At 36.3% G+C, this 25,099-nt stretch overlaps 1 protein-coding gene across 1 annotated transcript; it reads right to left on the reverse strand.

Annotated features, from left to right (window-relative positions):
* Positions 1-265: 265 nt before the first annotated feature.
* LOC131152707 (uncharacterized) lies at positions 266-24,757 on the reverse strand. The gene is made up of 5 exons (XM_058104516.1): positions 24,397-24,757; positions 21,990-23,319; positions 11,579-11,848; positions 9,573-9,728; positions 266-835 (listed from the first exon to the last, which is right to left on the reverse strand). Exons 1-5 carry the CDS (start codon positions 24,402-24,404, stop codon positions 716-718), a joined length of 1,884 nt encoding a protein of 627 aa, XP_057960499.1. The 5' UTR covers positions 24,405-24,757; the 3' UTR covers positions 266-715.
* Positions 24,758-25,099: the final 342 nt, after the last annotated feature.

The following is a 25,099-nucleotide window of genomic DNA, read 5'->3' on the forward strand; positions in this document are numbered from 1 at the left end:
AATACTCATCCATTGATAGGATTACACAGGCTTTCTCAAAGTTATTAAGACTACATATGTCAGAGAATTGTGAAGATTTTGACAAAATTTGGTACAATTTGGGGTTCTCTTCTGTTCAAATCCACACATAAATCAAATCCAGTAGGATAAGCATACATTCGCTCAAAAGAATCAAGATGACTGCAAATGCAAGTGCATGCAATAAAAAGAATCTGCCAAACCCAGCCACAGTTATTACTATGAGAATTAAAAAAAAAAAAAAAAATTCTGCAGGACTCATAATTTGCATAGCCATGAAATTTAAATTAATACATTGATCAGATGATTTCAGTCTGTCAATTGAGATGTTTTTCAACAGGAAAACATCAAACAGAGCAGCAAAGCAAGAGTAAAGAGTTATCCCTTGCTCTTCCCCAAAACCCCCGACACCCAACCAAAAGAAAACAGACTGTTCCAACACTTATTCTGTCTTCCATTGTCCATTTGTCCATCCTTCCTCTTTGAGTTAGAACCTCAAGTAATGACCGTGAAAGAATAACAAAATTAAATACAGAAGAATGATTCTCATTAAAAATTTAACACGAGGCACATACAAAAAAAAAACAAAGTAAATAAGCAAACCTAAGGCAATTAATGTTACTTCTTCCAATTTATGTATATTTTGGGTTTTAACACTACAAAATTGTTTTGGAGGAATAGAACAGCAACCACCTGTTTAAGGGGCCATGAGTCCTCCAATTGTGTAGTCAAGAGACTTTGCCCAGTCAGCTTTAAGTAGCATTGTCTGTAGCGTACGCATCACATCATATCCAGGATCAAGCTTCCGCTGCCAACCCTACAAATTGAACAAGCAACAAAGGAACCTAATCACACCAACTCTTGATCAAAACAGTAATAAATATACACCACACATCATTCCATGTCAACACATCAAAATAACAATTGAATCAGGTGAAAGATATAGGCAAATATAAATTCACACCATGTTAATAAAACAAGGATTCCATCACAACAAGGTCACAATTAAAAAAAATTTTAAAAAATAGCCACATCATGTGAATCAAAAGAGTCAAAACAGTGACAGCGGTCTAGTATAACGCCACAGTGGCAGTGTGATAGTGTACAAAGAAATAATGTGGAATTGGGAAGCCCCTCACACATTTAACCACTTTTTCTTCAGACACATTTGCACAAATAAGTCATCAAGTCCAAACATGCACAAATGGGGATGAAGGGTCTGATGCTGCCAGAAAAAAACTAGAGCTGGTCAGTGAAAACATGTTTCAACAGATGATATTTAAGCAAATACGTTACAGAGAAACAATGGAAGGGGATAAAAGGGAAGACAATGGCTGTAACGCTGCAACCTGGATCTGCCAGGGAGCACTATGTCTCTCCTTCTCCACCTGGACCAGACAACATGGGAGTGGGCCTTATCGAACTAATGACTGACCCCTCAGACCAACACGTGTCCTTTTCAGTGTGTTTTGTCCTCACTCACACACTTCCTGAGAAAACTTCCCAAAAGGTCACCAATCCCAAGATTACTCCAAGTCAAGTACGCTTAAACGTGGAGTTCTTATGGGTAGGCTCCCGAAAAGAAAGGTACACCTTATTGATATGAGTATTAACATCAAATCTTTTTAAATCTTTTTTCCACGGGATATCATATTCTCCCCCACTTACAGAACGCAACATACTCATTGCGAACCCACATTTCCAAACCCAAGCGATGTGAATCTCATCACACTTCAGGCTGGGTAATCGTCTCTGATACCATTTTGTAACGCCCCAACCTGAGTCTGTCAGGGAACACTGCATCTTTCCTCCTCCTCCTGGACCAAACAACAGGGGGGACGGGCCTTTTCGGACTAATGACCGGACCCAAAGACCAACACGTGTCATTTTCAGTATGTCTTGTCCTCACTCACACACTTCTTGAGAAAACTTCCCAGAAGGCCACCCACCCCAAGATTAAGCCAAACACGCTTAACCGTGGAGTTCTTATAGGAAGGCTCTCGAAAAGAAAGGTGCACCTTGTTGATATGGGTAGTAACATCAAATCCTTTTTAAGCTTTTCTTCAATGGGGTATCACAATGACTACATGTTAATCTCGAATAAAGTGTGCCCCTATATTTTCACTCCAGGAATTTTCAATGTAAACATTATTTCAAGTAGACCCAATTTTAACCATGTATACTGTAATGCCTTTTTTTCGCATGTGGTATTGTGTGATGGTTATCTACCACATTTGCAACTCTAGCCCCTTATATTTAATGGATATGATATCAATTGCTATCACTATGGATCATGTGACTGATGTGATTCTTGTGCCTGCAGGCTTGATCAGGTGAACATCAGCTTACTTGATCAAGGAGAGTTCTCAACAAGTGCCACTTAAACCTCTCAAGTATAAGTAAACTTGGTGTTTGACACACCATGCATGCTAATTAGTTCAAATTATGGAGGTCTAAGTTCATAAAAGACAATATCAAGCTACAGGGATTTTGGAAACCCAATATTTACAAGATGAGAGCAGCAAATTAATACGTGTGAGCAAATAGAGATGGTTTGAAAGCATGAAAAATTAATAACAACATCAACCAGAACTCCAGAAGAGGTTATTCCAAAGAAGCAGTGGAACTGTGGAAGTCCAAAAATAAATGAGTAGATGATCTCAAGACCTCAGCTTTAAAGTAAATCCATGTTTAAGAAAAAGAGTTGAATATAAACCATGCCAAACGTAAATAGAGGCAAATAGCTCCTCCTGATGATCAAATGGCTGGAAAATAAACTACCAGCAGCCAGTTTTTCGATTTTAAATGATAATTTGAAATCAATCCTGAATTAAAAATCCATGTGACAAATCATAATGAATATTGAAAGGATCTGTCACACTGACACCTGTGGATGCCTACATCTGTTAGAGAGAGAGAGAGAGAGAGAGAGAGAGAAGAAGAGAAGAGAAGAGAAGAGTGGGAATGGCAGAACATAGCAAAACCAGTTAACCATTTTGACGCTACAAGAAAATGAGGGTGTCAACTAAAATCATTTTCTACCATTTAAAAGTTCCTGGGCAGCAGCTGTTTCCAACTATCAAACGTAGCAGTGTTCAGGATAGACACCTATATCAACAGTTTTCAGGTACATTATCATGAATCATGATAAAATAAAAATAACGATCATCTTAGCTAACTCCAAAATCTTTTCTCACATTCTGCTGGAAATATAAAATCATTTTGGCCCAACCATGCTTGATAAAGGGTGATGGAGCAGAATTTACAATACTCTTTATCATTTGCATTTGACCAAGCACAACAATGAAGCTGCTCGTGAGCTTACAAAATGGTATTTATCTTTCATCAAAGGCTTTTAGATGCTGCTTCTCATTCCTTGCCATGATGGGTGGGTTGCACGGTTGTTAAGGAATTAAGGGCTCGTTTTTCCTAGTGTTTTTTTGTTCAGTGTAGTCCTGTTGGTTGTAAACAAACCCCCCCTTCCCCCCCCCCCCCCCCCCACTCAAACACACCACACAAAAAACATCCCAAAAAATAAAAAATAAAATAAAATACAAACAAAAATCGCTGGAAAAAAAATAATAATAACACATGGGAGCATGTGCCTGTGCAGAAAAACAAAAAAAAAAAGAAGCATAGTTATCTGGTTAGATGTGTCATCATCCTATTTTTAAAAAAGTAAATGGAAAGAACCAAATTTTTATCTTTCATTTCTTTTAAAGGCAAGAATTAATTGTTAGGAGCATTTCAGAACAGAAATTAGAGACAGAGCAGAGAGTAGAGAAGAACAGAGGGAGAAACCAAAAGAGAGAAGCAAACAGAGAAGAGAAGAACTGCAATTCTGATTCAAAACTGATAACTGTTCAATACATAAAAAGAAAGCACCCACACACCCAACAAGACAACTAAAACAAATAATTAAAAATTAAGTCCACCTAAAACAAAAAATAACAAAATAACCCCAAAGTACTTTAATACACAAAATAAAACTATATTGAATGAACTTCTAAGATGTCTAGATTTACTAATGTAAAACTAAATAACTAATTTCTAAGTCTTCAAATGAAATAAAATTGCCTAAAAACTACCACAAGCGATCCTCCATCAAACTCCCCTTGTTAGGGAAAACTTACAATGACGCAACAAGAGTAGCAAATATGTATCCAAGAGCCATTCAACTTGTAATTTCACATTGTCCATTTTCAACTAAAAAAGCAAATGCCACCAACAAATTATTGTAATTCTCCTCAAGGTTTCTGATCCCAATGAAGTCAATGAGTGGAGAAGTACCACGCTTTGGAAGACAGTAGGGCTTGGCTATGCATCATCTTTTGGGGGTTCTGTTGCGGATGTGATGGATCAAGAAATGACGCCTAGAAAAGGGTGCTCGAAATTGAGAGATACGAGTACAATTTGTGGACAGTTGCTGATGATGAGCAGTCTCTGGTGCATGGAAATAGAGGTTTGCTCTGATACCAAATTGGTGTGAGAGTAGAGAAACAGAGGCGGAATGAGAGAAGTAATAGAGAGAAACAGGGAGAAGAAGGAAAGAAGAAAAAGGAAGACATGAGAAGAATAGAACACAGTTGCAAGCAGAAAAGAAATTAGAGACAGACAGAAATGTGTGTGTGTGTGTGTGTGTGTGTGTGAGAGAGAGAGAGAGAGAGAGAGAGAGAGAGAGCAACAGAGAAGAGATGGGAAGAGGAAGGAAGGCAAGGAGAGAAGAGGAGAGGAGAGAGAAAACTGAACTGGAATTCTGATTCAAATCTGATAAATGTTTAATACAACACAAAAATAAAAATAATAATAAAAAATTAACCCCAACTAAAACAAATAATTACAAAATAACCCCAACGTACTTTGAATACACAGAATAAACCTAGATTAACTAAACTTCTACAATATCTAGATTTCCTAATTTAAAACAATTCCTAATTTCTAAATCTTCAAATAAATGTGATTGGCTAGAATTATCTAAAAGCGGTCCTCCACTAGAAATACCTGAAATTTTTCTTTCCCATGTTTTGATTGTGTGCATTTTTTTCCTAAAAAAGAAAAAAAGTTCCCAAGTCTTTTGAATATGTTTCCACATTTTGGGAAGCCGTATGCATGTTTCCAAGCATTTTTCATATCACTAGCCTTTTAAAAAGGTGGGAACAGCAACAGATATAATGCATACCAAAATGTTCCCAAAAGCACCCAACATCACTAAAGGATGCATTATGTGAGAATTTTAGGTTCACTTAAATTGGCACCTACACAGGAGTCATTTGGCTTTTTCCCCTCTACTCTCTAGCAGAAAGCAAGTCATTACACCTGCATTAGCTTCCTAGATTTGCAAGTTCTACACAACATTCTACCTATTCAAGAGGATTTTGTCCTAATGCCTGTGCATCAATTGGAGCCTTGTTTTAATGTCCCAAAACCAAAGGCTGATTGCCTCCCATTATTAAATCCTTACTGACTCTTGTATTGAACACTAGCAATTATTGAATACTTCCAAAACTACTAATCTTCGCCATTCTCCAATATGCCTGAAATCTGAATCTAAGGCCACTATCAAGTAATTCTTCAGTTCTGTCTTCTGAAAATTCTAAGCAATTAACGCAAGCACGATTTCAAACAAATTTGCAATTGGAAGCTTGGGGAAGATAGCCAGCCTCCTATATATGTAGCAAAATTTGAGAAAAACTACATGAGCAGCAACTCCATACTCTGGCTGTAATGTGTTTGAGGGCATGATGTATCAACCATACCAAGTATCCAGTGTGCAGAATGTACGAAAATGTTACATGAAGCAGACACTTTAATTAGAGGAGCATGAAGTTGTATTAGAACTCTCGAGTAAATAATCAGTTTTTTTTCTCCCAAATAAAAAAAGCGCAAATGATTGTGAATTAATTTTTTCTTTCTTTTATCATTCCCTATTGTGAAGAATAAAAGTTAAAATCCCTGAAAGCAATAGATAAGAGAAGAAGAAAAAACAAAGAACATAAGGTCTTTACTTCTAAAATAAGGCCCACCAATCTGTAAAATTAAAGGGTCAAAACATCAAACTTTAAACATAAGGTACAGAATGCAGTAAAGGACAATTAAGGAAGTTACAAAATCAAACTGGATATACATAGGCTAAGAGATTAGATATAAAACGAGAAGCTGGACCATGGTAGACCCTTGTTGGAGACTAAGTCAAAAAAATTAGATCAGAAAACAGTAGGTTCGTAAACCTAAATGTGTTTAGTTAATTAGTAGTTTATTACATGTTAATTAGTAATAAGCATGTGTGTATTTGGGGGGCTGTGTTGTAATAGACAAGTGTTCTTTAAGGTTTATCTGTATTTTCACAACTTTCAAGTATCTTTTGAGGATTATGTGTAATTGCTTGTAATTGTGCTTCCTTGTAAATAGTGTGAACATCATGTAAGAGTTTTTGATAATTTGAACATGATTTGAATTGAGAAGTGAACTTGAGTTTCCCCCAATTGTATCTCCTTCATCCTCTCTTTCACCTCCATCCTTCTTCTTTTCCTCTCCTCTCCTCTCCTCTCCTCTCCTCGACTTCTCTTCCAATTTTTCACCTCGCAGGAAATCCTCATTCTCATTTCTGTTATGCATCATTTCCTCAATTCCTCTTTGATGTTCTGCATCATTTGGAATCAGAACCAAAATTGGATACCTCTCCCATTTTCAACCCACCCATTTTCCTATTCATTCAATTATTCCTTCCTTTACCCATCTTTTATTCTTCTTGTCCCAAGAACTCCCTGTACCACAAACACAGCACAAGCATCCATCTTCAACACAAGTTTCTCTTTCTTGGTCAGTTCCCATCTCTTCCACTCCATTCACAAACTTTCTCTTAAAGCTAGATTTTTGTTTTAAAAAAGAAAAAACAAAAAAAAACCACCTGCAACTTTTCACTCCACTGTCCATTTTCATTACATCACTCCCAGTAGCCTGTTACACACAACACCACAACCACCACAATCAAAAGCCACCAACTAGCCAGAACTCAAACGTTTTATCTCCGGAAAACAGCCAAAGCGTCCTCATGTGCTGTTCCGCTGAAGTGATTTTGTTCCCTTGCCATGATTCTCAACAACACCAGAGATACCATTAAACTGCCCATCCTTCATCTACCATCTCATCAAAGTTTGTCACCAAAGGTTGTAAAAATCACCGCACGTTTCCCACACACCAACAACCTTACATAGTATTTGTCATTGAATCCCTCCCATTCTCCTTCATTTTTTGTTTTAAACAAACATTCTGCTTTCTCTTAATGGTTTACATACAAGACCCAAATACACATACACACATACATACATACATACATACATATATATATATATATAGAGAGAGAGAGAGAGAAGCCCTGCTCTCATCTCTAATATATTTTTTTCACCAGGCCCATCTTGCTCTCTTATAATAGACCCAGCACAAAATGAAAAAATAAAAAATAAAAAATGCCTCAGGCCTCTTTCTTCGAACATCTTAGCCTCATTACTCAAAATAAAACTAAGGACCAGTCCTTTTCTTTTCTCTATTTCCAAGCCCTATTTTATAAAATAAACAAAAAAATAAAAGGCTCATTGTATTTAATAACTGTAAAACAAGCCCCCCACTCTCTTCTTTAAAATCATAACTAGACAAGCCAGTTAAACTCACCAATAGTGCCGCACACTGCCACACCACATCAGCTGCCACACTCAGAAAAGTCCTCAATCCAGTTCAACTTTCAGACTCAACCCTAACTGCAACCCCACCTGCTTCTAACTCCTTTTTCCTGTGTCTTATTCTTGTATTTTATTTTATTCTTTTCTTTTTATAGCATTCCAACTTTGACCAAAAAAATACCGCATTTCTTTCCCTTACAAAATACCATTCATTTTTCTTTCTTTTGCCCCTGCTTTCCCACCAATAGCCATTTATTAATTTGATTTCACTGATTTAAGAAAAAACAAAAAATCAACATGATAACAAAAGGAATGCCTTTCGACATACTTTGGGTGTAATTTCAAGATTTTTCACACCTTTCCCGAGTGTGTTAGAAACTGTTTGCAAAATTGTCAAGGATTGAAGATGCCCGCTGATTGTGGTTTCTGAAAACAGAGTTGCTCAAATGTAGCTTCATCTGAAACCCTCAAACACCTTCCAGAGCCTTATGAGGCATCTTAGTTGATAATATTTTAGTTCCCATACATTTGAAATAATACCTTGATATTTAAGTGGAGAAAGGTAGAGAGGTGGATCCATTATCCCAGTGGATTAGTCAAGTTCCCAAATGGCCTCGGGCACCATCGTTTCAAAAAACGAAAATTAGTTCCCATCCAAATGGATAATTACTTGATAATGTCCGGTGTGATACCATACCCATGAATATCGGCCACGTACTCGTGGTTCTCCTTGGTTGGATGATTTGAATGTGACTCATCGATATGAGAACACATATCTTTCACTATAACAGTAAAATGATATTTGAAGCCCAATTGGAATACGGAAAATGTCAAAAGTTACTCAACTTGAAGACACTACAAGCAAGGAAATACATGTGTTTGAAGACATCAAATTCTTAAAAATATCTCTATTATTGAGTCTGCCATCCCCAAGGTGCTCACTAATGTCAATTCTCAAAATGCAACTCTTTTCTTTCTTCTGAAGACATCAAATTCTTAAAAATATCTCTATTATTGAGTCTGTCATCCCCAAGGTGTTCATTAATGTCAATTCTCAAAATGCAACTCTTTTCTCTCTCTGGTACCAAAGGAACAAGGTTTCTTGCATCACTGAGCACCACTTTTCGAAGATTAAAAGTTCATTACTGCTTACTTTTGATCCTCCAGCATTTCAAAACATAAGGCCAAATTTTTCCCAACCAGGGAGATTTGATGTAAAACAAGAAATTAGACCATGGGTAGGCCGTTGTTAGATCAAGGTATTGTTGGGTCATAAATCTAGGCGTGCTTTAGTTAATTAGTAGTTTATTATGTGTTTAATTTAATTAGTAATAGGCTAATGTGTATTTAAGAGTTCATTTGTAATAGATGTGTGCTTTTATCATTTATAATCATGTGTAAATAACTAAATCTTTGTAATTTAGGCTTTCTTATATATGGTGTGTGAAAACCATGTAAGAGTTGGTTTTTGATGAATTTGAATTGAGAAGCAAATGCGAGTTCCCCGTCAGTTGTATCTCCTTCTTCCTCTCTTCCCCCTCCTTCCTTCTTCCCCTTACCTCTCCTCTATTTATCTTCCAATTTCTCCTGGCAGTAGTTCCTCATTCTCATTGTTGTCCTGAATCAGTTGCTCAATTTATCTTTTCTGTTCTGCATCACTAAGCTAAACAATAAAATTGAAGAATTATGACATGAACTTGGACTTTTTAAAAATGTTGTGGTGCTATCTTCGATTGACAACACTTTATGTAGGTATTCTTACTGTTTAAATGTACACAGATGTTGAGTGTTTAGAATTTAAGTGAGTTTTTTGCATTCTTCCACAACAATTATAATTCAATTTCTAGAGATAGAATCCTACAAGTATAAAGAAATCACCTCAAGAACCAAAGTTGTAACTATAACAGTGCAGACATTGCCATCAATGTTGACTTTATGATGCCGAACTTGCTCAAGTAACTGCTGCATGCAGTCTGCAGGATGGACCAGATCACCTTCAGGAGTACCCCAGAAGCTGAATGACGTTTCCACTTCCTGTTAAAATAAGGAAATCATGAAATATATATATATATATATATATATAATAAATTAGCAAATATATACTAGAAGCCGAAATGTACACAAATCATGAGAGAGATTGAGAGTTCTGCATAGAACATTAGAACTTCATTGAGAAACCACATTCCTTATCACTGAATGAGAGTGCTCACAGAATCGTTTTTTCCAGATAAAGAAAAAGAACCATATTAAGGGACGAAGAAGAGAGGTACAAATGAGAAGGATAAGGCATTTTCCATTAAACAAATTAAAGTAGAAACTCAAAAAACAAAAAAACAAAAAACAAAATAACAACTACTGGAGGCTTCAATCTATCAGCATGACAATCTGGGAGATCCTATTTTGGCCCTTCAGAACACTAAAGCAAAGCTAAGAAAACCACCCTACTCGTAAAAGATCAGGACTTCAAAAAAATTCTAGCATTGCATTCCAACATAGTGCGCCAAATAAACACCCAAAAGGGAAAAAAACAAAAAAACGAAGCACATCCTAAAGAACATTGCCCTCTTTCAGCATATTATCAAAGCCAACGAAATAACGAGGACACAAATTCTCCAAAGATGGAGCACAAGCCCAATGCCCCCCACAGATTCGAAAAAAAATTGTTCCAAATACCCAAGAAAAAGTACATTCCAAGAACAAATGTGAATGGTCTCTGTCTCTCCAGCGAAACACCCACAGCATGTACAACTGGATAAATTTCTTTATTTGGCCACTCCTCTTTAACAGAGTATCAGCAGTAATCCTTTTAAGAACTCAGTCCAAGTAAATGTCTTGATTTTTTTGGAGAGAATAATAGGGCCAGTTTAGTTATAGAAAACAACTTGCATTTTCCATTTCTAATTTTTCAAAGAATTATAAAAACGCCACCTTGTTTTATAATTTTCTAACATTTATAAGGGGAGCTTGGAAAACAATACAAAAATGTTAAAAATGTTTCCCAACTTCCTATACAGACTTTGGAAATTAGGAAAAAGTATTGACATTTTTGTAAACAGGCCCTTAGCGTTCAAATTAAACAATTTCAAATCAATATGATCAGTGTCCAGAGCATGACTCAAACGTGATCAATAAAAGAATAGAATGCACAATTATCAATAAGTAACCCCAGCAATCTCCAAATCTAGTTCCTCAAAGAAAGTAGGATTGTAGGAAGAAGAGAGAAGGAAAGAACCACACAGGACTTAAACTACAACAGCTACATTAAAATTTGTCATATATCAAGAAGCACAAAAGAATATCAATCTTCTTTATTACAAAAGTTCTGATACAAATGAAGTGACAAGCACAACGTATAAGAAAATTGAAATAACAAATGACTATAAAAGGATGCCTCTTTTGGATTTTCTTAAAAACAAGTAACATACAAGAAGTTCCACATGGTCAGTTCAGAGCACAAACATTAAGACTTGAAAATATTCAATAGAAGGTACTCAAGTTCCTAAGCATTCTAGTGATGAAAGTTTCTCTTGCTGCTGTTAGCACTTGGCAGGTGGTGGCAACACCACCTGGCACAAAGTCTTGGTTTAATCACATCTTTAAAGTTCAAAATTAAGATTTAGATCTTAATTCATTTTATGAACAATCATAGGGTATGCATGATAACCATATTTACTTATCAAACTATTCATTTAGATTTGCAAAACAGGGTATATAAAGAATGCCACTAGGTCACCATATGAATGAAAAAAAACACTGAAATTTGGGACAAGTGCATTGGTCCTTTTAGAATTCAGATACCTGTTATAATTTGGAAATCAAAAAGTTGCAAACTCCAATTATCCTAATCAAAAAGAAAACCAACATGGGTTTCATCTAATCATTACCTCAATGAAGGCCTCTGGATCAGGGCAGTTCTGCTGCTTTGATAATCTGAGTGTGCACTCTGCGGCAGTGCGGCCATCCCGACGAGCAACAGCCTTAAAGAATTCCAGTAGATTCACACGATCATTTTTAGAGAGTTCAGCTGTCATGCCTACATCAATGAAAATGACATGAGGCTTTGATTTAAAGAGCCGCTTCCGAGAAGATTTGTTCTGAGCTACACGAACAAGGATATTTCCAGGATGCAGGTCTGCATGAATAAAATTGTCCACCTGAAAGAGGAATACATTATGTCTTGGATTACAGGACCACATCTTACATTTCTTTTCAACATCAAATAATATAAAGCTTTAGTCTATAATTTACAACCAGGCTACAAAAATAATGACACATGAGACAAGCATTGTGCAACAGGTTCAATGTCAATCTAGGTGCGGGGAAGAATATGGACCCTTTGGAAATTTTAAGATTTTTTAACTTTATACTTTAAAAAAGACCAAACAAGACTTCCATACCGAAATAACCCAAATACTGTAAGTTTTAACTACATACCAGTAAATTTTTTTCCCTAGAAGTAAAACTAAGGCATTTCAACCCTTTATTGTGAAGTCTGAAAGTTCATAGTGCAATGAATTCTATATGGATTTTTATTTGTTCACGAGTACAAATGGTACATACTGTTTTTTTTTTAACAGAACAAATGATCTATACTTAAGTTTAACTAAATCCCTTATCAAGGGACCACATAAACAAGAATGATTATCACTGGTGTAAAAATCACAAGGCATGATCAGTTATATTTACACATAAAAGCAACAATAATGCAAAATTAATCATCCTCAATGAAGTGGGGAACAATTTCATCAAGCACGCATGATTCACCACATATCAAAAACTAAGCAACCATTCAATGAGGCATCATTGTTGGTATTACCATATTAATATTGGATGTTTCAAATTAATATATATATATATATATATATATCTTTTTAATAAATATTATATAACAGTCAGTTTTATTTTAATTAAGTATACATTAAATTTAATATATTGGTTTTAATGTTTTAAAATATTAACTAATACTTTAAAGGTTTTATATTTATGATGTTGGAAGTAATACTTAATTTTATATAACTGTGATCCAACTTCATTTCAAGATAAGTTTTTTCTTCTTCGATATAACTTTATCCTCTACTCTTTCTTGAGATTTAAATTTTGTTGGGTAACTAAATGATACTACATCTCCTATCACTCTGGTGTTCGTGAGTGCACACAAAACCACACTAACTGAGTAATCATGGAGGTTGTGTGCACAATGACTATATGCGCCAAGAAATGTTTTCCATAGGCACAAAATCAACTGTAAGGACGGTGGTCCTTCCACGCCTTAGCTTCTAATAAGTATTTATATTTATATTTAATATTAATTTTATTAATAAATATTTTTCCTTTTATTATATTTTCCAACAATCTTAAAGTTGAATGCTATTATATATTTTAGAAGGAAACAAAATAAATTGTATATATTGAAAATTTTCAAAAAAATATGATTCTCTGAAGGTTGGTTAGAATTGTTGGTATTACTTTATATTTTGCAATAAGCATGAGCATGTTACCATTTATTTATTCAATTGTTTAAAGATTTGAATTTTAAACACTTAAATTTGAGATTATTATACTATCTCATTTGTAGATCATGAATCTAAGGATAAATGATTTTCAAAATGTAATTTTTACATTAAATTATTATCATTTAAGAAAAACAATTAAATTCAATGGCATCATTTTTTTTGTGAAATAACAATATTAGTTTTTTAAGTAATTTATTGATTATGCCTATTTCTAAGTTTTCTGAATTACAAAAATTTTGATGTTGTTCTCACTTTCTTGCATGATGAGTGCATGCTTAAGTATTGTGTATTTTAGATTAATCTATTTATTTCTCAAATTTCTTGTCTTTGATATAACCGTGTTAGAGATATGTTATTTGTGTAGCAATATTTTACTAAACTTGTTTAAATATTGCTAGATTTGAAAATATATTGAAGTGTGAGGGTAACATTGTTAGAATAGCTATAATATTGTTTGAGATTTATTATATTTGAGACAAGTATAAAAATTGTGGCTTCAACAATTGAATTAGAAGGTTTTTTCCCTCCCTATTATTGGACTTGACTTATTTATTTAAATTGGATATGTATATGTGCATAAATGAGACAACACTATTATTTTTTATTGTTTTCTAGCAGATAACATTTTAATATTTTTTTCTATTTCACTACCTATATGAAAAAAAATTATAATTTACTTTTCTCAATTATATGATTCCGTGATTTTTGTAAGGCATGTAAATTTATTATCTTTAATTGTAGGGTTATAGTGTTTTAATATTCTATCCATATGTGAAATAGACAGTAGTGCATAAATAAGCAATTAAAATTAATATGCTCAATAACTATTATTAATGTTTTTGCAAAGCAAGATAAGTGCAAATAAGGCACAGTATTTGCATGAGAACAGTAGTGTGGTGATAGAGTCACCTAAATTCACGAGCCTTAAATGGCACATATTGTCATAGACTCATAGTATTGACATTGGTTAGTGTACTATGGACTAGCATGAACTAATTGAATAGTCAAATTGGGGCTATTATTAGTGTGATCACAAAAATGTGAGGGTACCTAGTAACAATATGATTAAAATATGAGAATTGAGAAATAGTTGTTGATTAATGAATTCCTTAACTAAAGAACTAGCTGAAAAGCTAATAGAAAATAAACATCGAGAGGGATGTGTCTTAAGTCCTTAATATAAACTACTAATGATGGCAACCCAACCTATATGAATAAAGATCCCATAAATTATGTTCAATGGGTAATAACAAGTAATTGAGTAGTTTGGTGAGCACTATTATTCGTTTTGATCATCCCTATGGTGTTTGAATGGTGCAACTGTAACGATTGTAAAGTTGAGTTTATCTCTTAATAAATTCATATCCTTTGTTAGGTGGTATGTTTAGTTACAATCACACAATCGATGGATTTGCCTATGTGAGTGTAGAAGTGGGTATGAAAATTTATTGAGTTAAAACTTTCTAGAGCACTCATGAATATTACGGTGCATGGCCTATTTGTACCAACCCGCAGGAATTTTGTGTCTGGAGATGTTATGTGAGTGATATATTTATAGTGTTATGCAAAAAGAATTTAGTTCAAGAATATTTTCACCAAGTTCTTGTAACTCATAACATATTTTCTCTAAGTGCAATTCAAACTGAAAGGTATTGTCACCCAATGCATTACATATTGCAGTTACCCAACGTTGTTTTTTTATCTCTCTTTGTTTTTTTTTTTAATTTGAACCAAGTGGGGGATTATATTTGTTGGTATTACCAATTAATGTTGGATGTTTCAAATTGAAAAAATATATGTCTGTTTGATAAATATTATATAACAGTCATCAGTTTTATTTCAACTAAGTTAAATTTAATAAATCAGTTTTAACGATTTAAAATATTAACTACTATTTTAACAATTTCGTATTTGTGATGTTGGAAGTTATACTTAATTTTACCTATATAAATTGTGATCCAACTTCATTTCTAGATACGTTTTTTCTTCTTCAATATCATATAACTATATCTTCTACTCTTTCTTGAGATTTATATTTTGTTGGACAACTAAATGACACTACATCTCCTATCACTCTAGTGTTTGTGAGTGCACACAAAACCGGGCCAGCCGAGTAACCCTGGAGGTCGTACGCGCAGTGACTATATGCACTAAGAAATGTGCTCTGTAGGCGCAAAATTGACTTTAAGGACAGTGGCCCTTCCACGTCTCAGCTTCTAATAAGCATTTGTTTTATTTTTATTTTTAATTATTTTTCTTTCTATTATATTTCCAACAATCATCACTTAAGGCCCTTGGCAAGTTCGTGCAGTGACTCAATGGTACAACTTATTCAGAACACCATTCAGACCCTGCAGTGTAGAAGTCCCCTCTTCCCTCAAAGGTACCCTTTATTGGATGGTTGGCAGTATAAGATGAGAGACTGATGATGGATTATTTGAAGGACGAAGGTCGGGGAAAAGCCGATAGATGTGATCTCTTTTTGGATGAATATGAATTTTTTTATAAAAAAAAAAAAATTAAGAGAAAAGAAAAATATTGACAAGCTAAATGAGGACCAGAAATCCTCATGAAATAGGAATGTAAAATAATAAAAAATTATTAAAGGAAATTCAAAAAACCTAACAAAAAGGTCCAAAACTAACTAAAAAATCCCCTTCTTAAACCATTGTCAACACAATTGATAAGAATTTTACTCACCCAAAAAGAAACTACAACAACAAAGGCTTGCAGCCAACCATCAAGTCTTAATAGAAACACTATTATCAGATACTACTTTGAATGCCAACAGAAACACCCTAATTTGCAATAGATTCATCTTGTTCAGATACAAGGAACAAATGTAGCTCACAATGCATGCTTTGTAGCCCTGGTGTTGTGGGACCTTTGATCACTTTCTGGTTTTCATGACCGTTTCAAAAAGATACAATTGATCCTATATAAAGTTGAAAACCAACAATACGACAAATGAGAGAAGATGATTTGGAGGTTGACCCCATTTGATTCTTTTTATGCTAGTGGAAAGAAAAGCAACAGAAATTCTTTTAAGGCAGAAAATTATGCTGAACATATGAAGAATGTACAGTTTAAAGTCTTCGTTTTTACAGGTGTCAAAAAATATAGGGTATTCCATCGTCCATTTTAGAATTTCTGGATCACATGTATGGTGGGTTTTTTTTATGCTCCTCAACTTTTTCCCACTGAACAAGGAACGGGAAAAAAGAAACATAAACTACACTGATAGGTTGGTTAAAGGTCTCTTAGAAAGATTAGTAACCTAACTCAAAAAAATAAAATTTTTCCACCTTGCTAACTTTTTTCTCAAAACCCTCCTCAATGGGAGTCCAAATAATATTATACTTGAATTTCGCCCTGAGAGGGAGACATGGGTAAGGGAGAGAGAATTTCCCTACCTTGCATCCCATCACATAAAAGCTGTGTATTAACCCTCACCCCCCCCCCCCCGGGGGATCAGAATGAACCAACTCTTCCACAAGTTTACCCTCAGCACGAGTCCACTTAATAAGATAGTTCTCAAATTGAAAATTTCCTCTAGGTTAGCCCCCAAAATGCAATGGTGTTCATTGTTCTCGTTTTTGTTAGCATGATTGCACCTCCTTTGTGCCATAAATGTGTTGGAGTATGTAGCTCATATTGAGTGGAATACATGCTTGGGGAAAGCATGGTGAAGTAAGAACAAGGAAGCTGAGCTACACTGCTACAGAAAGAAAACGTCAACAGTTTAGTCAACGGTTTGCTCTCTGGAGATACTCTGGAGATAACCGTCGATGGTTTCAGTCTGGTTAACTTCAGTCTCTGTATTAAACTGTCGACGGTTTGCGGAAACCGTCGACGATATTGTTTAGCGCCGTTTACGGAATTTGAATTGGGAAGATCAATAGATTGAGGATTTCGAAGGATTTTCCTCTGGGAATTACTACAAGAGTACTTTAGATAATTTCTAAGTCTTCTATACGCATAGGGTTAGCATATTAACATTATTTTGTAACCCTTATTTGATACGATAGTGAAAATTATCCGCTTGCTCCCGTGGACGTAGGCACATTGTTGAACCACATAAATTCTTGTGTCATGTGTTTTTTATTACTTTCCTTTATTCTCTTTGTGATTGATTGGTTTCGTATTGTTCATCGTTGATTGTTGCATTGCACGTTCCGATTCAATTTGTGTTTCCGTTGCGCATCGGTGTATGCTTTGCACAACAAATTGGTATCAGAGCTATTGGTTGCAACAGCTGGGATTTCTTCGACAAAGTTCGATGTTATTAAGTTTGATGGAATGAGAAATTTCAGACTTTGACAGAGGAGGGTTAAAGACTTGTTGGTGCAGCAAGGTATGGTGAAGGTACTATACGGAAAACAGTCGAAAGGCATGGACGACATGAGTTGGAAGGAGAGCGAAGGTTGTGGCTACAATCAGACTTTGTCTGGCCGATGACGTGATGTATCACGTCATGGATGAGGAATCCTTGGCAGCAGTTTGGCTGAAACTAGAGATTCGATATATGTCCAAGCCATTGATGAACAAGTTGTATATAAAGCAAAGAATGTATGGACTTAAGATGTCAGAGGGTTCGGATCTAAATCAACACATCAACATATTCAATCAGATCATCGGCGATCTGAAGCGGGTTGATGTGAAGTTCGAGGATGAAGACAAGGCATTGATGCTACTGAATTCTCTACCTACATCTCCTATGCATGAGAATTTGGTTAAAACCCTAACATAGGGAAAAGAAACTTTGGAGTTGGAGGATATCACGAGTGCCATGTTGAGTTTTCATCAGAGGAAAAAGGCTAGCAATGAGAATTCTCAAGGTGAAGGGCTTGTAGTGAAAGGTAATCAGGATCGTGGGAAAAGCAAGTTCTGAAGTGGACCGAGTAACAATAAGGCTCGGTCCAATTCGAGAAAAAGGAAGGACATGGGGTGTTTTAAGTGCGGGAAAAAGGGGCACATAAAACCGAATTGTCCAGAGAGAAAGAAAGGGAATGCTGAAAATAAAGAAGGTTCATCAAACACAGCAAATGTAGTAGAAGAGGGAGACTTTGGAGCAGTAATGGTGATATGCTTTCAATTTCATCCAATTCAGATGGTCTGACGGATTCTTGGATCTTAAATTCGGCGTGCTCTTATCACATGACGTCCAACAAAGCCTAGTTCACCACTTACAGATTGGTGAATTCTGGTCATGTTCTAATGGAAAACGATGTTTCATGCAAAGTTGTCAAAATGGAGAACATCATAATCAAAATGTATGATGGTGTGGTGAGGACGTTATACGATATTAGGCATATACCGGAGTTAAGGAAGAATTTGATTTCATTAGGCACTTTAGACTGTAACGGATTTAGTTACAAGTCTAAAAGTGGGATAATGAAGGTGAGTAAGGGTGTTCTGACAGTGATGAAGGGGCAGAAAGTACAGGAGAATATCTATATACGGCTAGATACTACAGTTGTAGGTGAAGCTGCAGCTGCAGAGTCTGAGTCTAATAACACTGTCTTGTGGCATATGTGGTTAGGGCATATGGGTGAGCATGGAATGAAGGAACTTCAAAAGAGAAATCTTTTGAAGGGGTCCAAATCATGCAAGCTAAATTTCTACAGGTATTGTGTGCTTGGGAAATAGAATAGGGTCTAGTTCATGGCAGCCACACACAAGATGGAGGGAATCCTCAATTACATTCATTCAAATGTTTGGGGGCCGATGAGAGTAGCATCACGAGGAGGACATATGTACTTCGTGAGTTACATTGATGATTAGTCATGAAAGGTCTAGTTGTACTTGATGCGGCACAAGTCAAAGACGTTTGTCAAGTTTAAATTGTGGAAAGCTAAGGTGAAAAACCAGACCGAGAGAAAAATTGTCTCCGGTCAAACAATGGCACTGAATCCACAAATTTGAGCTTCTGAGAGTTGTGCGAGCAGAATGGCATAAGGAGACATTTTACAATACGCAAGACACCACAACAAAATGGTGTGGCGAAAAGGGTGAACTGAACCCTAGCTAAAAGGACTCAGTGTCTCAGGTTGAATGCAGGGCTCGCCAAGAATTTCTGGGTCGAGACGGTGAGTATGGCGTGTTTCTTGGTTAACCAATCACTAAGGGCATCACAAGATGGAAAAGTTGCAAAGAAGGTATGGACAAGAAATGAGGTAGACTACTCTGACTTGATAGTATTTGGGTGTCCAGCCTATGTGCACGTTCCTAGTGAGGAGAGATCAAAACTTGAGGTAAAATTTAAACGGTGCATCTTTTTGGGATATCAGAAAGGGGTGAAAGGGTCCAAGTTGTAGGATTCGGTGGCAAAAAAAAAAAAAAGTGATCAGTAGAGACGTGGTTTTTGATGGAAACGTCATATTGTAGCGTACTCAAGGAGAAGAAGAGAAACAGGTGCCAAAAAACTGTAGCAGCAATGAGCTTGTGGTGCAGGTGGAGTTAAGAGACTCAAGGTGGAGATGACAATGGTCAAGATGCAAGGAGTTCTAACTCGGGAGACTAGTAGCAACATCGCATTATAGTTGTAGATAGACCCAGACGCACTATCCGGTCACCGCCCAAGTACAGTTTTGATGAACGAGTATCTTATGCACTTATCACTAGTAGCGGGGATACTACTACCTTTCAGGAGGCAGTGCACAATCAAGAGAAAAGTAGTTGGATGGGCGCTATGGTGGAGGAGATAGAATCACTGTATAAGGACCAGACGTGGGATTTGGTAAAGCTTCCAGCAAGGAAGAGGACGATAGGATGCAAGTGGGTGTACGGGAAGAAATAAGCGGTTTCAAAAAAAGAGAGAGGGAAGTTCAAGGCTCAGTTGGTGGCAAAGGGTTACTCACAGAGGAAAAGAGTTGATTATGATGAAATCTTCTCCCCTATAATAACACTTCCATCAGGGTAGTATTGGGATTGGTGATACATTACGACATGCATTTTGAGCAGATAGACATAAAGACAACATTCCTCCATGATGATTTGGAGGAGTTGATTTACATGTTACGGCCAAAAGAGTTTTGCCAACCTGGACAGGAGCACTTGGTTTGTAAACTGAAGAAATCACTTTACGGGTTGAAGCAGTCTCTAAGGCAGTGATACAAACGGTTTGACTCCTACATGATTCGAATTGGCTACAGGAGATGTAAAGACAATTGTTGCGTCTATGTGAGGAGTCTTGAGGACGGTTTACTCATATTTCTGTTGCTTTATGTTGATGACATGTTGATTGCTGCGAGGAATATGACTGAGGTAAATCAGTTGAGAACTCTGTTGAGTAAAAAGTTTGACATGAAAGACTTGAGCATAGCCAAGAAGGTTCTTGGGATGGAGATTTATAAAGACAAAGCTATAGGGAGATTGTGGTTATCTCAGGGTAGTTATGTGGAGAAGGTGTTGGAAAGGTTTAGCATGACTAATGCTAAACCAGTGAGTACACCGTTAGCAAATCATTTTAGGTTGTCTACCATCCAGTGCCCAAAGACGGACAAAAACATTTGTGACATGTCAAAGGTTCCCTATGCCAGTTTGGTGGGGTGTCTGATGTATGTCATGGTATGTACAAGGTCAGACCTAGCACAAGCTGTCAGCGTGGTGAGTAAGTTCTTTTCGAATCCAGGTCGACGGTATTGGGATACAGTCAAGTGATCATGCGAGGACAAAGTATATAAATGTTTCGTTTCATATGATCAGGGAACTGGTTACTTCTAGTGAACTACTACTTAAGAAAGTTCACACGTCTGAGAATGCAGCTAATATGTTGACAAGTCTATTACAACGGACAAGTTCAAGCATTACTCGGACTTGATTAACGTTTTTCTGTGTGCTAGATGGGAAGCGTCTCAATCTACTATCCCAGGTAGAGCTGCGGGTTATGCTTTCATATTTCTCTTAAAGGGTGAATATTTGCCAATGTGGAGATTGTTAGAGTATGTGGCTCATATTGAGTGGAATACATGCTCGGGGAAAGCATGGTGAAGTAAGAACAAGGAAGCTGAGCTGCAAGAAAAAACCGTAGACAGTTTGGTCAACGGTTTGCTCTCAGAAGATAATTGTCGACGGTTTTAGGTCTAGTTACTTCAGTCTCTGCATTAAACCATCAACGGTTTGCTGAAACCGTCGACGGTATTGTTCGGCGCTATTTACGGGATTTGAATCGGGAAGATCAGTAGATTGGGGATTTCAGGGGATTTTCCTCCAGGGATTACTACAGGAGTACTTTAGATAATTTCTAAATCTTCTGTACGCATAGGGTTAGCATATAAACATTATTTTGTAAATTTTGTTTGATACGATAGTGAAAATCAGCCGCTTGCTCCCGTGGACGTAAGCACATTGCTAAACCACGTAAATTCTTGTGTCATGTGTTTTTTATTACTTTTTATTCTCTTTTTGATTGATTGGTTTCATATTGTTCATCGTTGATTGCTGCATTGCAAGTTCCGATTCAATTTTTGTTTCCACTGCGCATTGGCATATACTTTGCACAACAAAATGAATTTTTATAAAAAAATTCATAGGTTGTGTGCTTTGCTATACTTGATTTAGTTTAAGTGTAATTTCATTGTTATCCCCCCCCCCCTTTCACAAAAACAAAAAAATCACATCAAAAAAAATAAAAATAAAAAAATAAAAAACCAAGATCTTGAAGACATTGTATCAGTTTTATGGAACTATGAAATATCAATGGAAACTATTAAAAAAATACAACCAACTGTGAAGAGCATTAAGAAATGCAAGCATATAAAAATTATATAAAATATGTTACCAGAAGCATCTTCAAAAGCGCATGAGTTCCAATGTGAGCAAGTGCACTTTTAATCCGATCATTTCCTTTGAGATCATCAACATAGTGTGAGACACTTTCCCCATGCTCAAAGGTTTCCACCAAGACAGCAGGGTGCACAAGCGGGTATAAAGGTTTTGGAAAAGAAACATCCTTCCACCTGCGGAAATTATAAATAAAGCGGCTCAAATGGGCAGCTTCCCTCGCAAGGTCAACTTGGGACATCATGAAAACTGCAAACTGCTGTACGCTTTGATCCAGTCTCAACCACTTCAGAGTAGGTATGAACTTTGATATTTTCACCACCGAATTGATTATTGCAAAATCTCTCCTAATTGATTCACCAACACCAGGGTGCCGGACCTTAACAGCAACTATCATAGGCTTGGCCTGTTGGTGGGGGTAGTGAAACCTCAAAGAAGCCCGATGCACTTGAGCAATACTACCAGATGCTATAGGTAACTCTTCAAAATCCTCAAAAATTTCAGAAAGTTTTCGACCGAATGCTCTTTCAATAGCTTTTTTAGTGTAGGAAAAGCTATGCTGGGGAGCTTTGCTATGAAGCTCTGCAAGCTGAGCGCATAAGTCTCTAGGGAATAGATCCGGGCGTGTTGCTGCCCACTGGCCCCATTTTATGAATGCTGGACCTGCTTTTTCAAGGGTACGAAGAACAACCCAAAGCCACATATTCCTAAAACGAGGGCCCAAACAATCTGCAAGCGGTGCCATAACTATGCTCGGTGCGAACAAAATTGTTAAATAGATAGCTCTCAGTAACATGGCAAAACTTTCTAATATTGAAAAGAACAACGAGGTCACATAAGCATGCCCATCTTGTGCATGCATATATACAGCATTCCTTGATGATAGAGGATCTGTTTCTGCCCATGCTTTACTTGACAATGCTAGCTCTCCACAGATGAAGGCAAAAATACCAGGAGCAATTAGGTGAGATCTAGCTGAAGCCAAGCTGAACGCTTGAGCAACCCTACTTAAGGGAGAAACATCATGGCCATTATAAGAATACATTCGAGAAATCCTTTTCCAAGCAAGTTGGGCATGATGTGTTGCTATGTTACTGGCTGAAACGAAAGATAGGTTCTTGGAACAATTATCCTTTGGAAAACACCTCAGTGATCCTGTAGCAGGACCATGTCCACCAGAAAATGCATAACGTGAGTATAATCTATATTGATGGAAATGTTGTCCAATGGCAACAACTGGTCCACACTTCTTTATTTCTGAATTTCTGCCCCTCTGGTTTATGACAATGTTATGTACAACTCTCTTAATATTTCCAATGGCAAAGAATCTGCAGTTCAACAATATTGCCAATTATCACCAAGAGGAACTCAGAAAAAATTGTGAGTATTGCTAAATTTCTTTCATGATATGAAGTAAATAATGCATAATCTTCCCCCCCCCCCCCCAAAAAAAAAAAAATTAGGTTCCAAATGCATCCAATGAAAAATATAGACAGAAACCAAAATGTCTGCTTTTAATATAATTTATGTGCATTCCGTGCATAAGTTGTATCCTCACAACGGTACCCCTTTCTTCAGAAACCAAAATTTCAGTTTTTTTATATAATAAATGTGCATTCCGTGCATAAGTTGTATCCTCATAAGGGTATCCCTTTCTTCAGCTCAACAGGAGAACACTTATACAGCTTTTAATATGATGAGGTATTATTCAACCCAAGTGGTACAGAATCCTGCTTGCAGCTTGCTATTTGAACTTAAAAAGATTGTTCTTTAATTCACATATTTGCACTTTTCTGTGAATGAAGCATCATCTTTAAGAAGCTTTCCATACCAATACAAGGAGCTTTTATCATATCCAATATTTAAAATACTTGAGAGCTAAGCTTTCTTATCAGTATTACATCCTCACCTGAGTACTTGTAGAAATAGGGTGGCACTGACCATGTTAAATGTGTTCAGCACCATTTTGCTTTAAACCGTGAAAATACGCACAATGGAATCAAATAAACTTTAAAAAGATAACATATTGTAGTACATAAAGCAAGCCCAACTCATTAACTTAAAATATAAAACACACCCTATTACAAGTAACATATAAAAAGAACATAAAACTTATTCCTAAATCAGATTACGAACCATAAAATGTCTTAATATTGCAGAATCGGAACCATTATACGCACAAACAAATCGCAAACAAAATAAAACAAAAATAGAGCAAAAGTCAGCCTCGCCATAACCCTAACCCAACCGTCTCCCGAAATAGCGGACAAGGTAAGCAAAAAGACTAAGTCTTAAAGGCAGACGGAATCGAAAGAAACAATAATTCGAACCCTAGGACTCAAGCAGAAAATAATAATATTAATATTAATAATAATAAAAAAGACGGAGCAGCTAGAGCTTCGGACCTTGACATGGCGATTGGGATCAAAGGTTAACGTTCCCAAAAACGTAGGCAGGAGGTTGATAGTCCTTGCCAACGTCCGCCGTCGTCGTCGTCGTTCTCGTTCATCATCTTCAGTCTGGACGGTGCCTCCTCGCGCTTTCAGACAGCTTCAAGACCTATCGGCGAGAGAGACAGAGAGAGCCAGATATGGATGTCCGATCACAGAGGCTGTGGTTGGCTCGCGAGGGCCAGCTTCCGATGAGAGAGAGAGAGAGAGAATATTTGCGGAGTGCTGGTGCGGCTTCTTGCGCGTTCGTATTTTTGGCGACTCCTTGAATTTTGGAAATTAAACAACGGTCTGAATCGGGTTGGTTCTGGTTCCCATTCAACTGTTTGGAGTTTGGTCCTTTTTTTTTTCTTTTTTTTTTTTTTATGTAAGAGAAGTCAATGACTTTCAAAAATAATTAAAAAAAATCCTACAAATGTCATATCTAATTTGAGCTATTCAAACCATAAAATAAATGGAATTCGAGTTTAAGCTTTTATAATTTTATTACTTTTAAATTATGTTTTATCAAATTCAAGTCAAGATTTAAGTTTAAAATTTTCAAATCAAATTCAGTTGAGTTTTGAGTTTCCTATATTGTGTTGATTGACTTGAATGTATCCTATATATACCTCCATTTACTACTACTTCAAAATAAAATAAATATTATTTATCTATT

This window comes from Malania oleifera, chromosome 4 (genome assembly GCF_029873635.1).
Source record: "Malania oleifera isolate guangnan ecotype guangnan chromosome 4, ASM2987363v1, whole genome shotgun sequence".
Classification (NCBI taxonomy): domain Eukaryota; kingdom Viridiplantae; phylum Streptophyta; class Magnoliopsida; order Santalales; family Ximeniaceae; genus Malania; species Malania oleifera.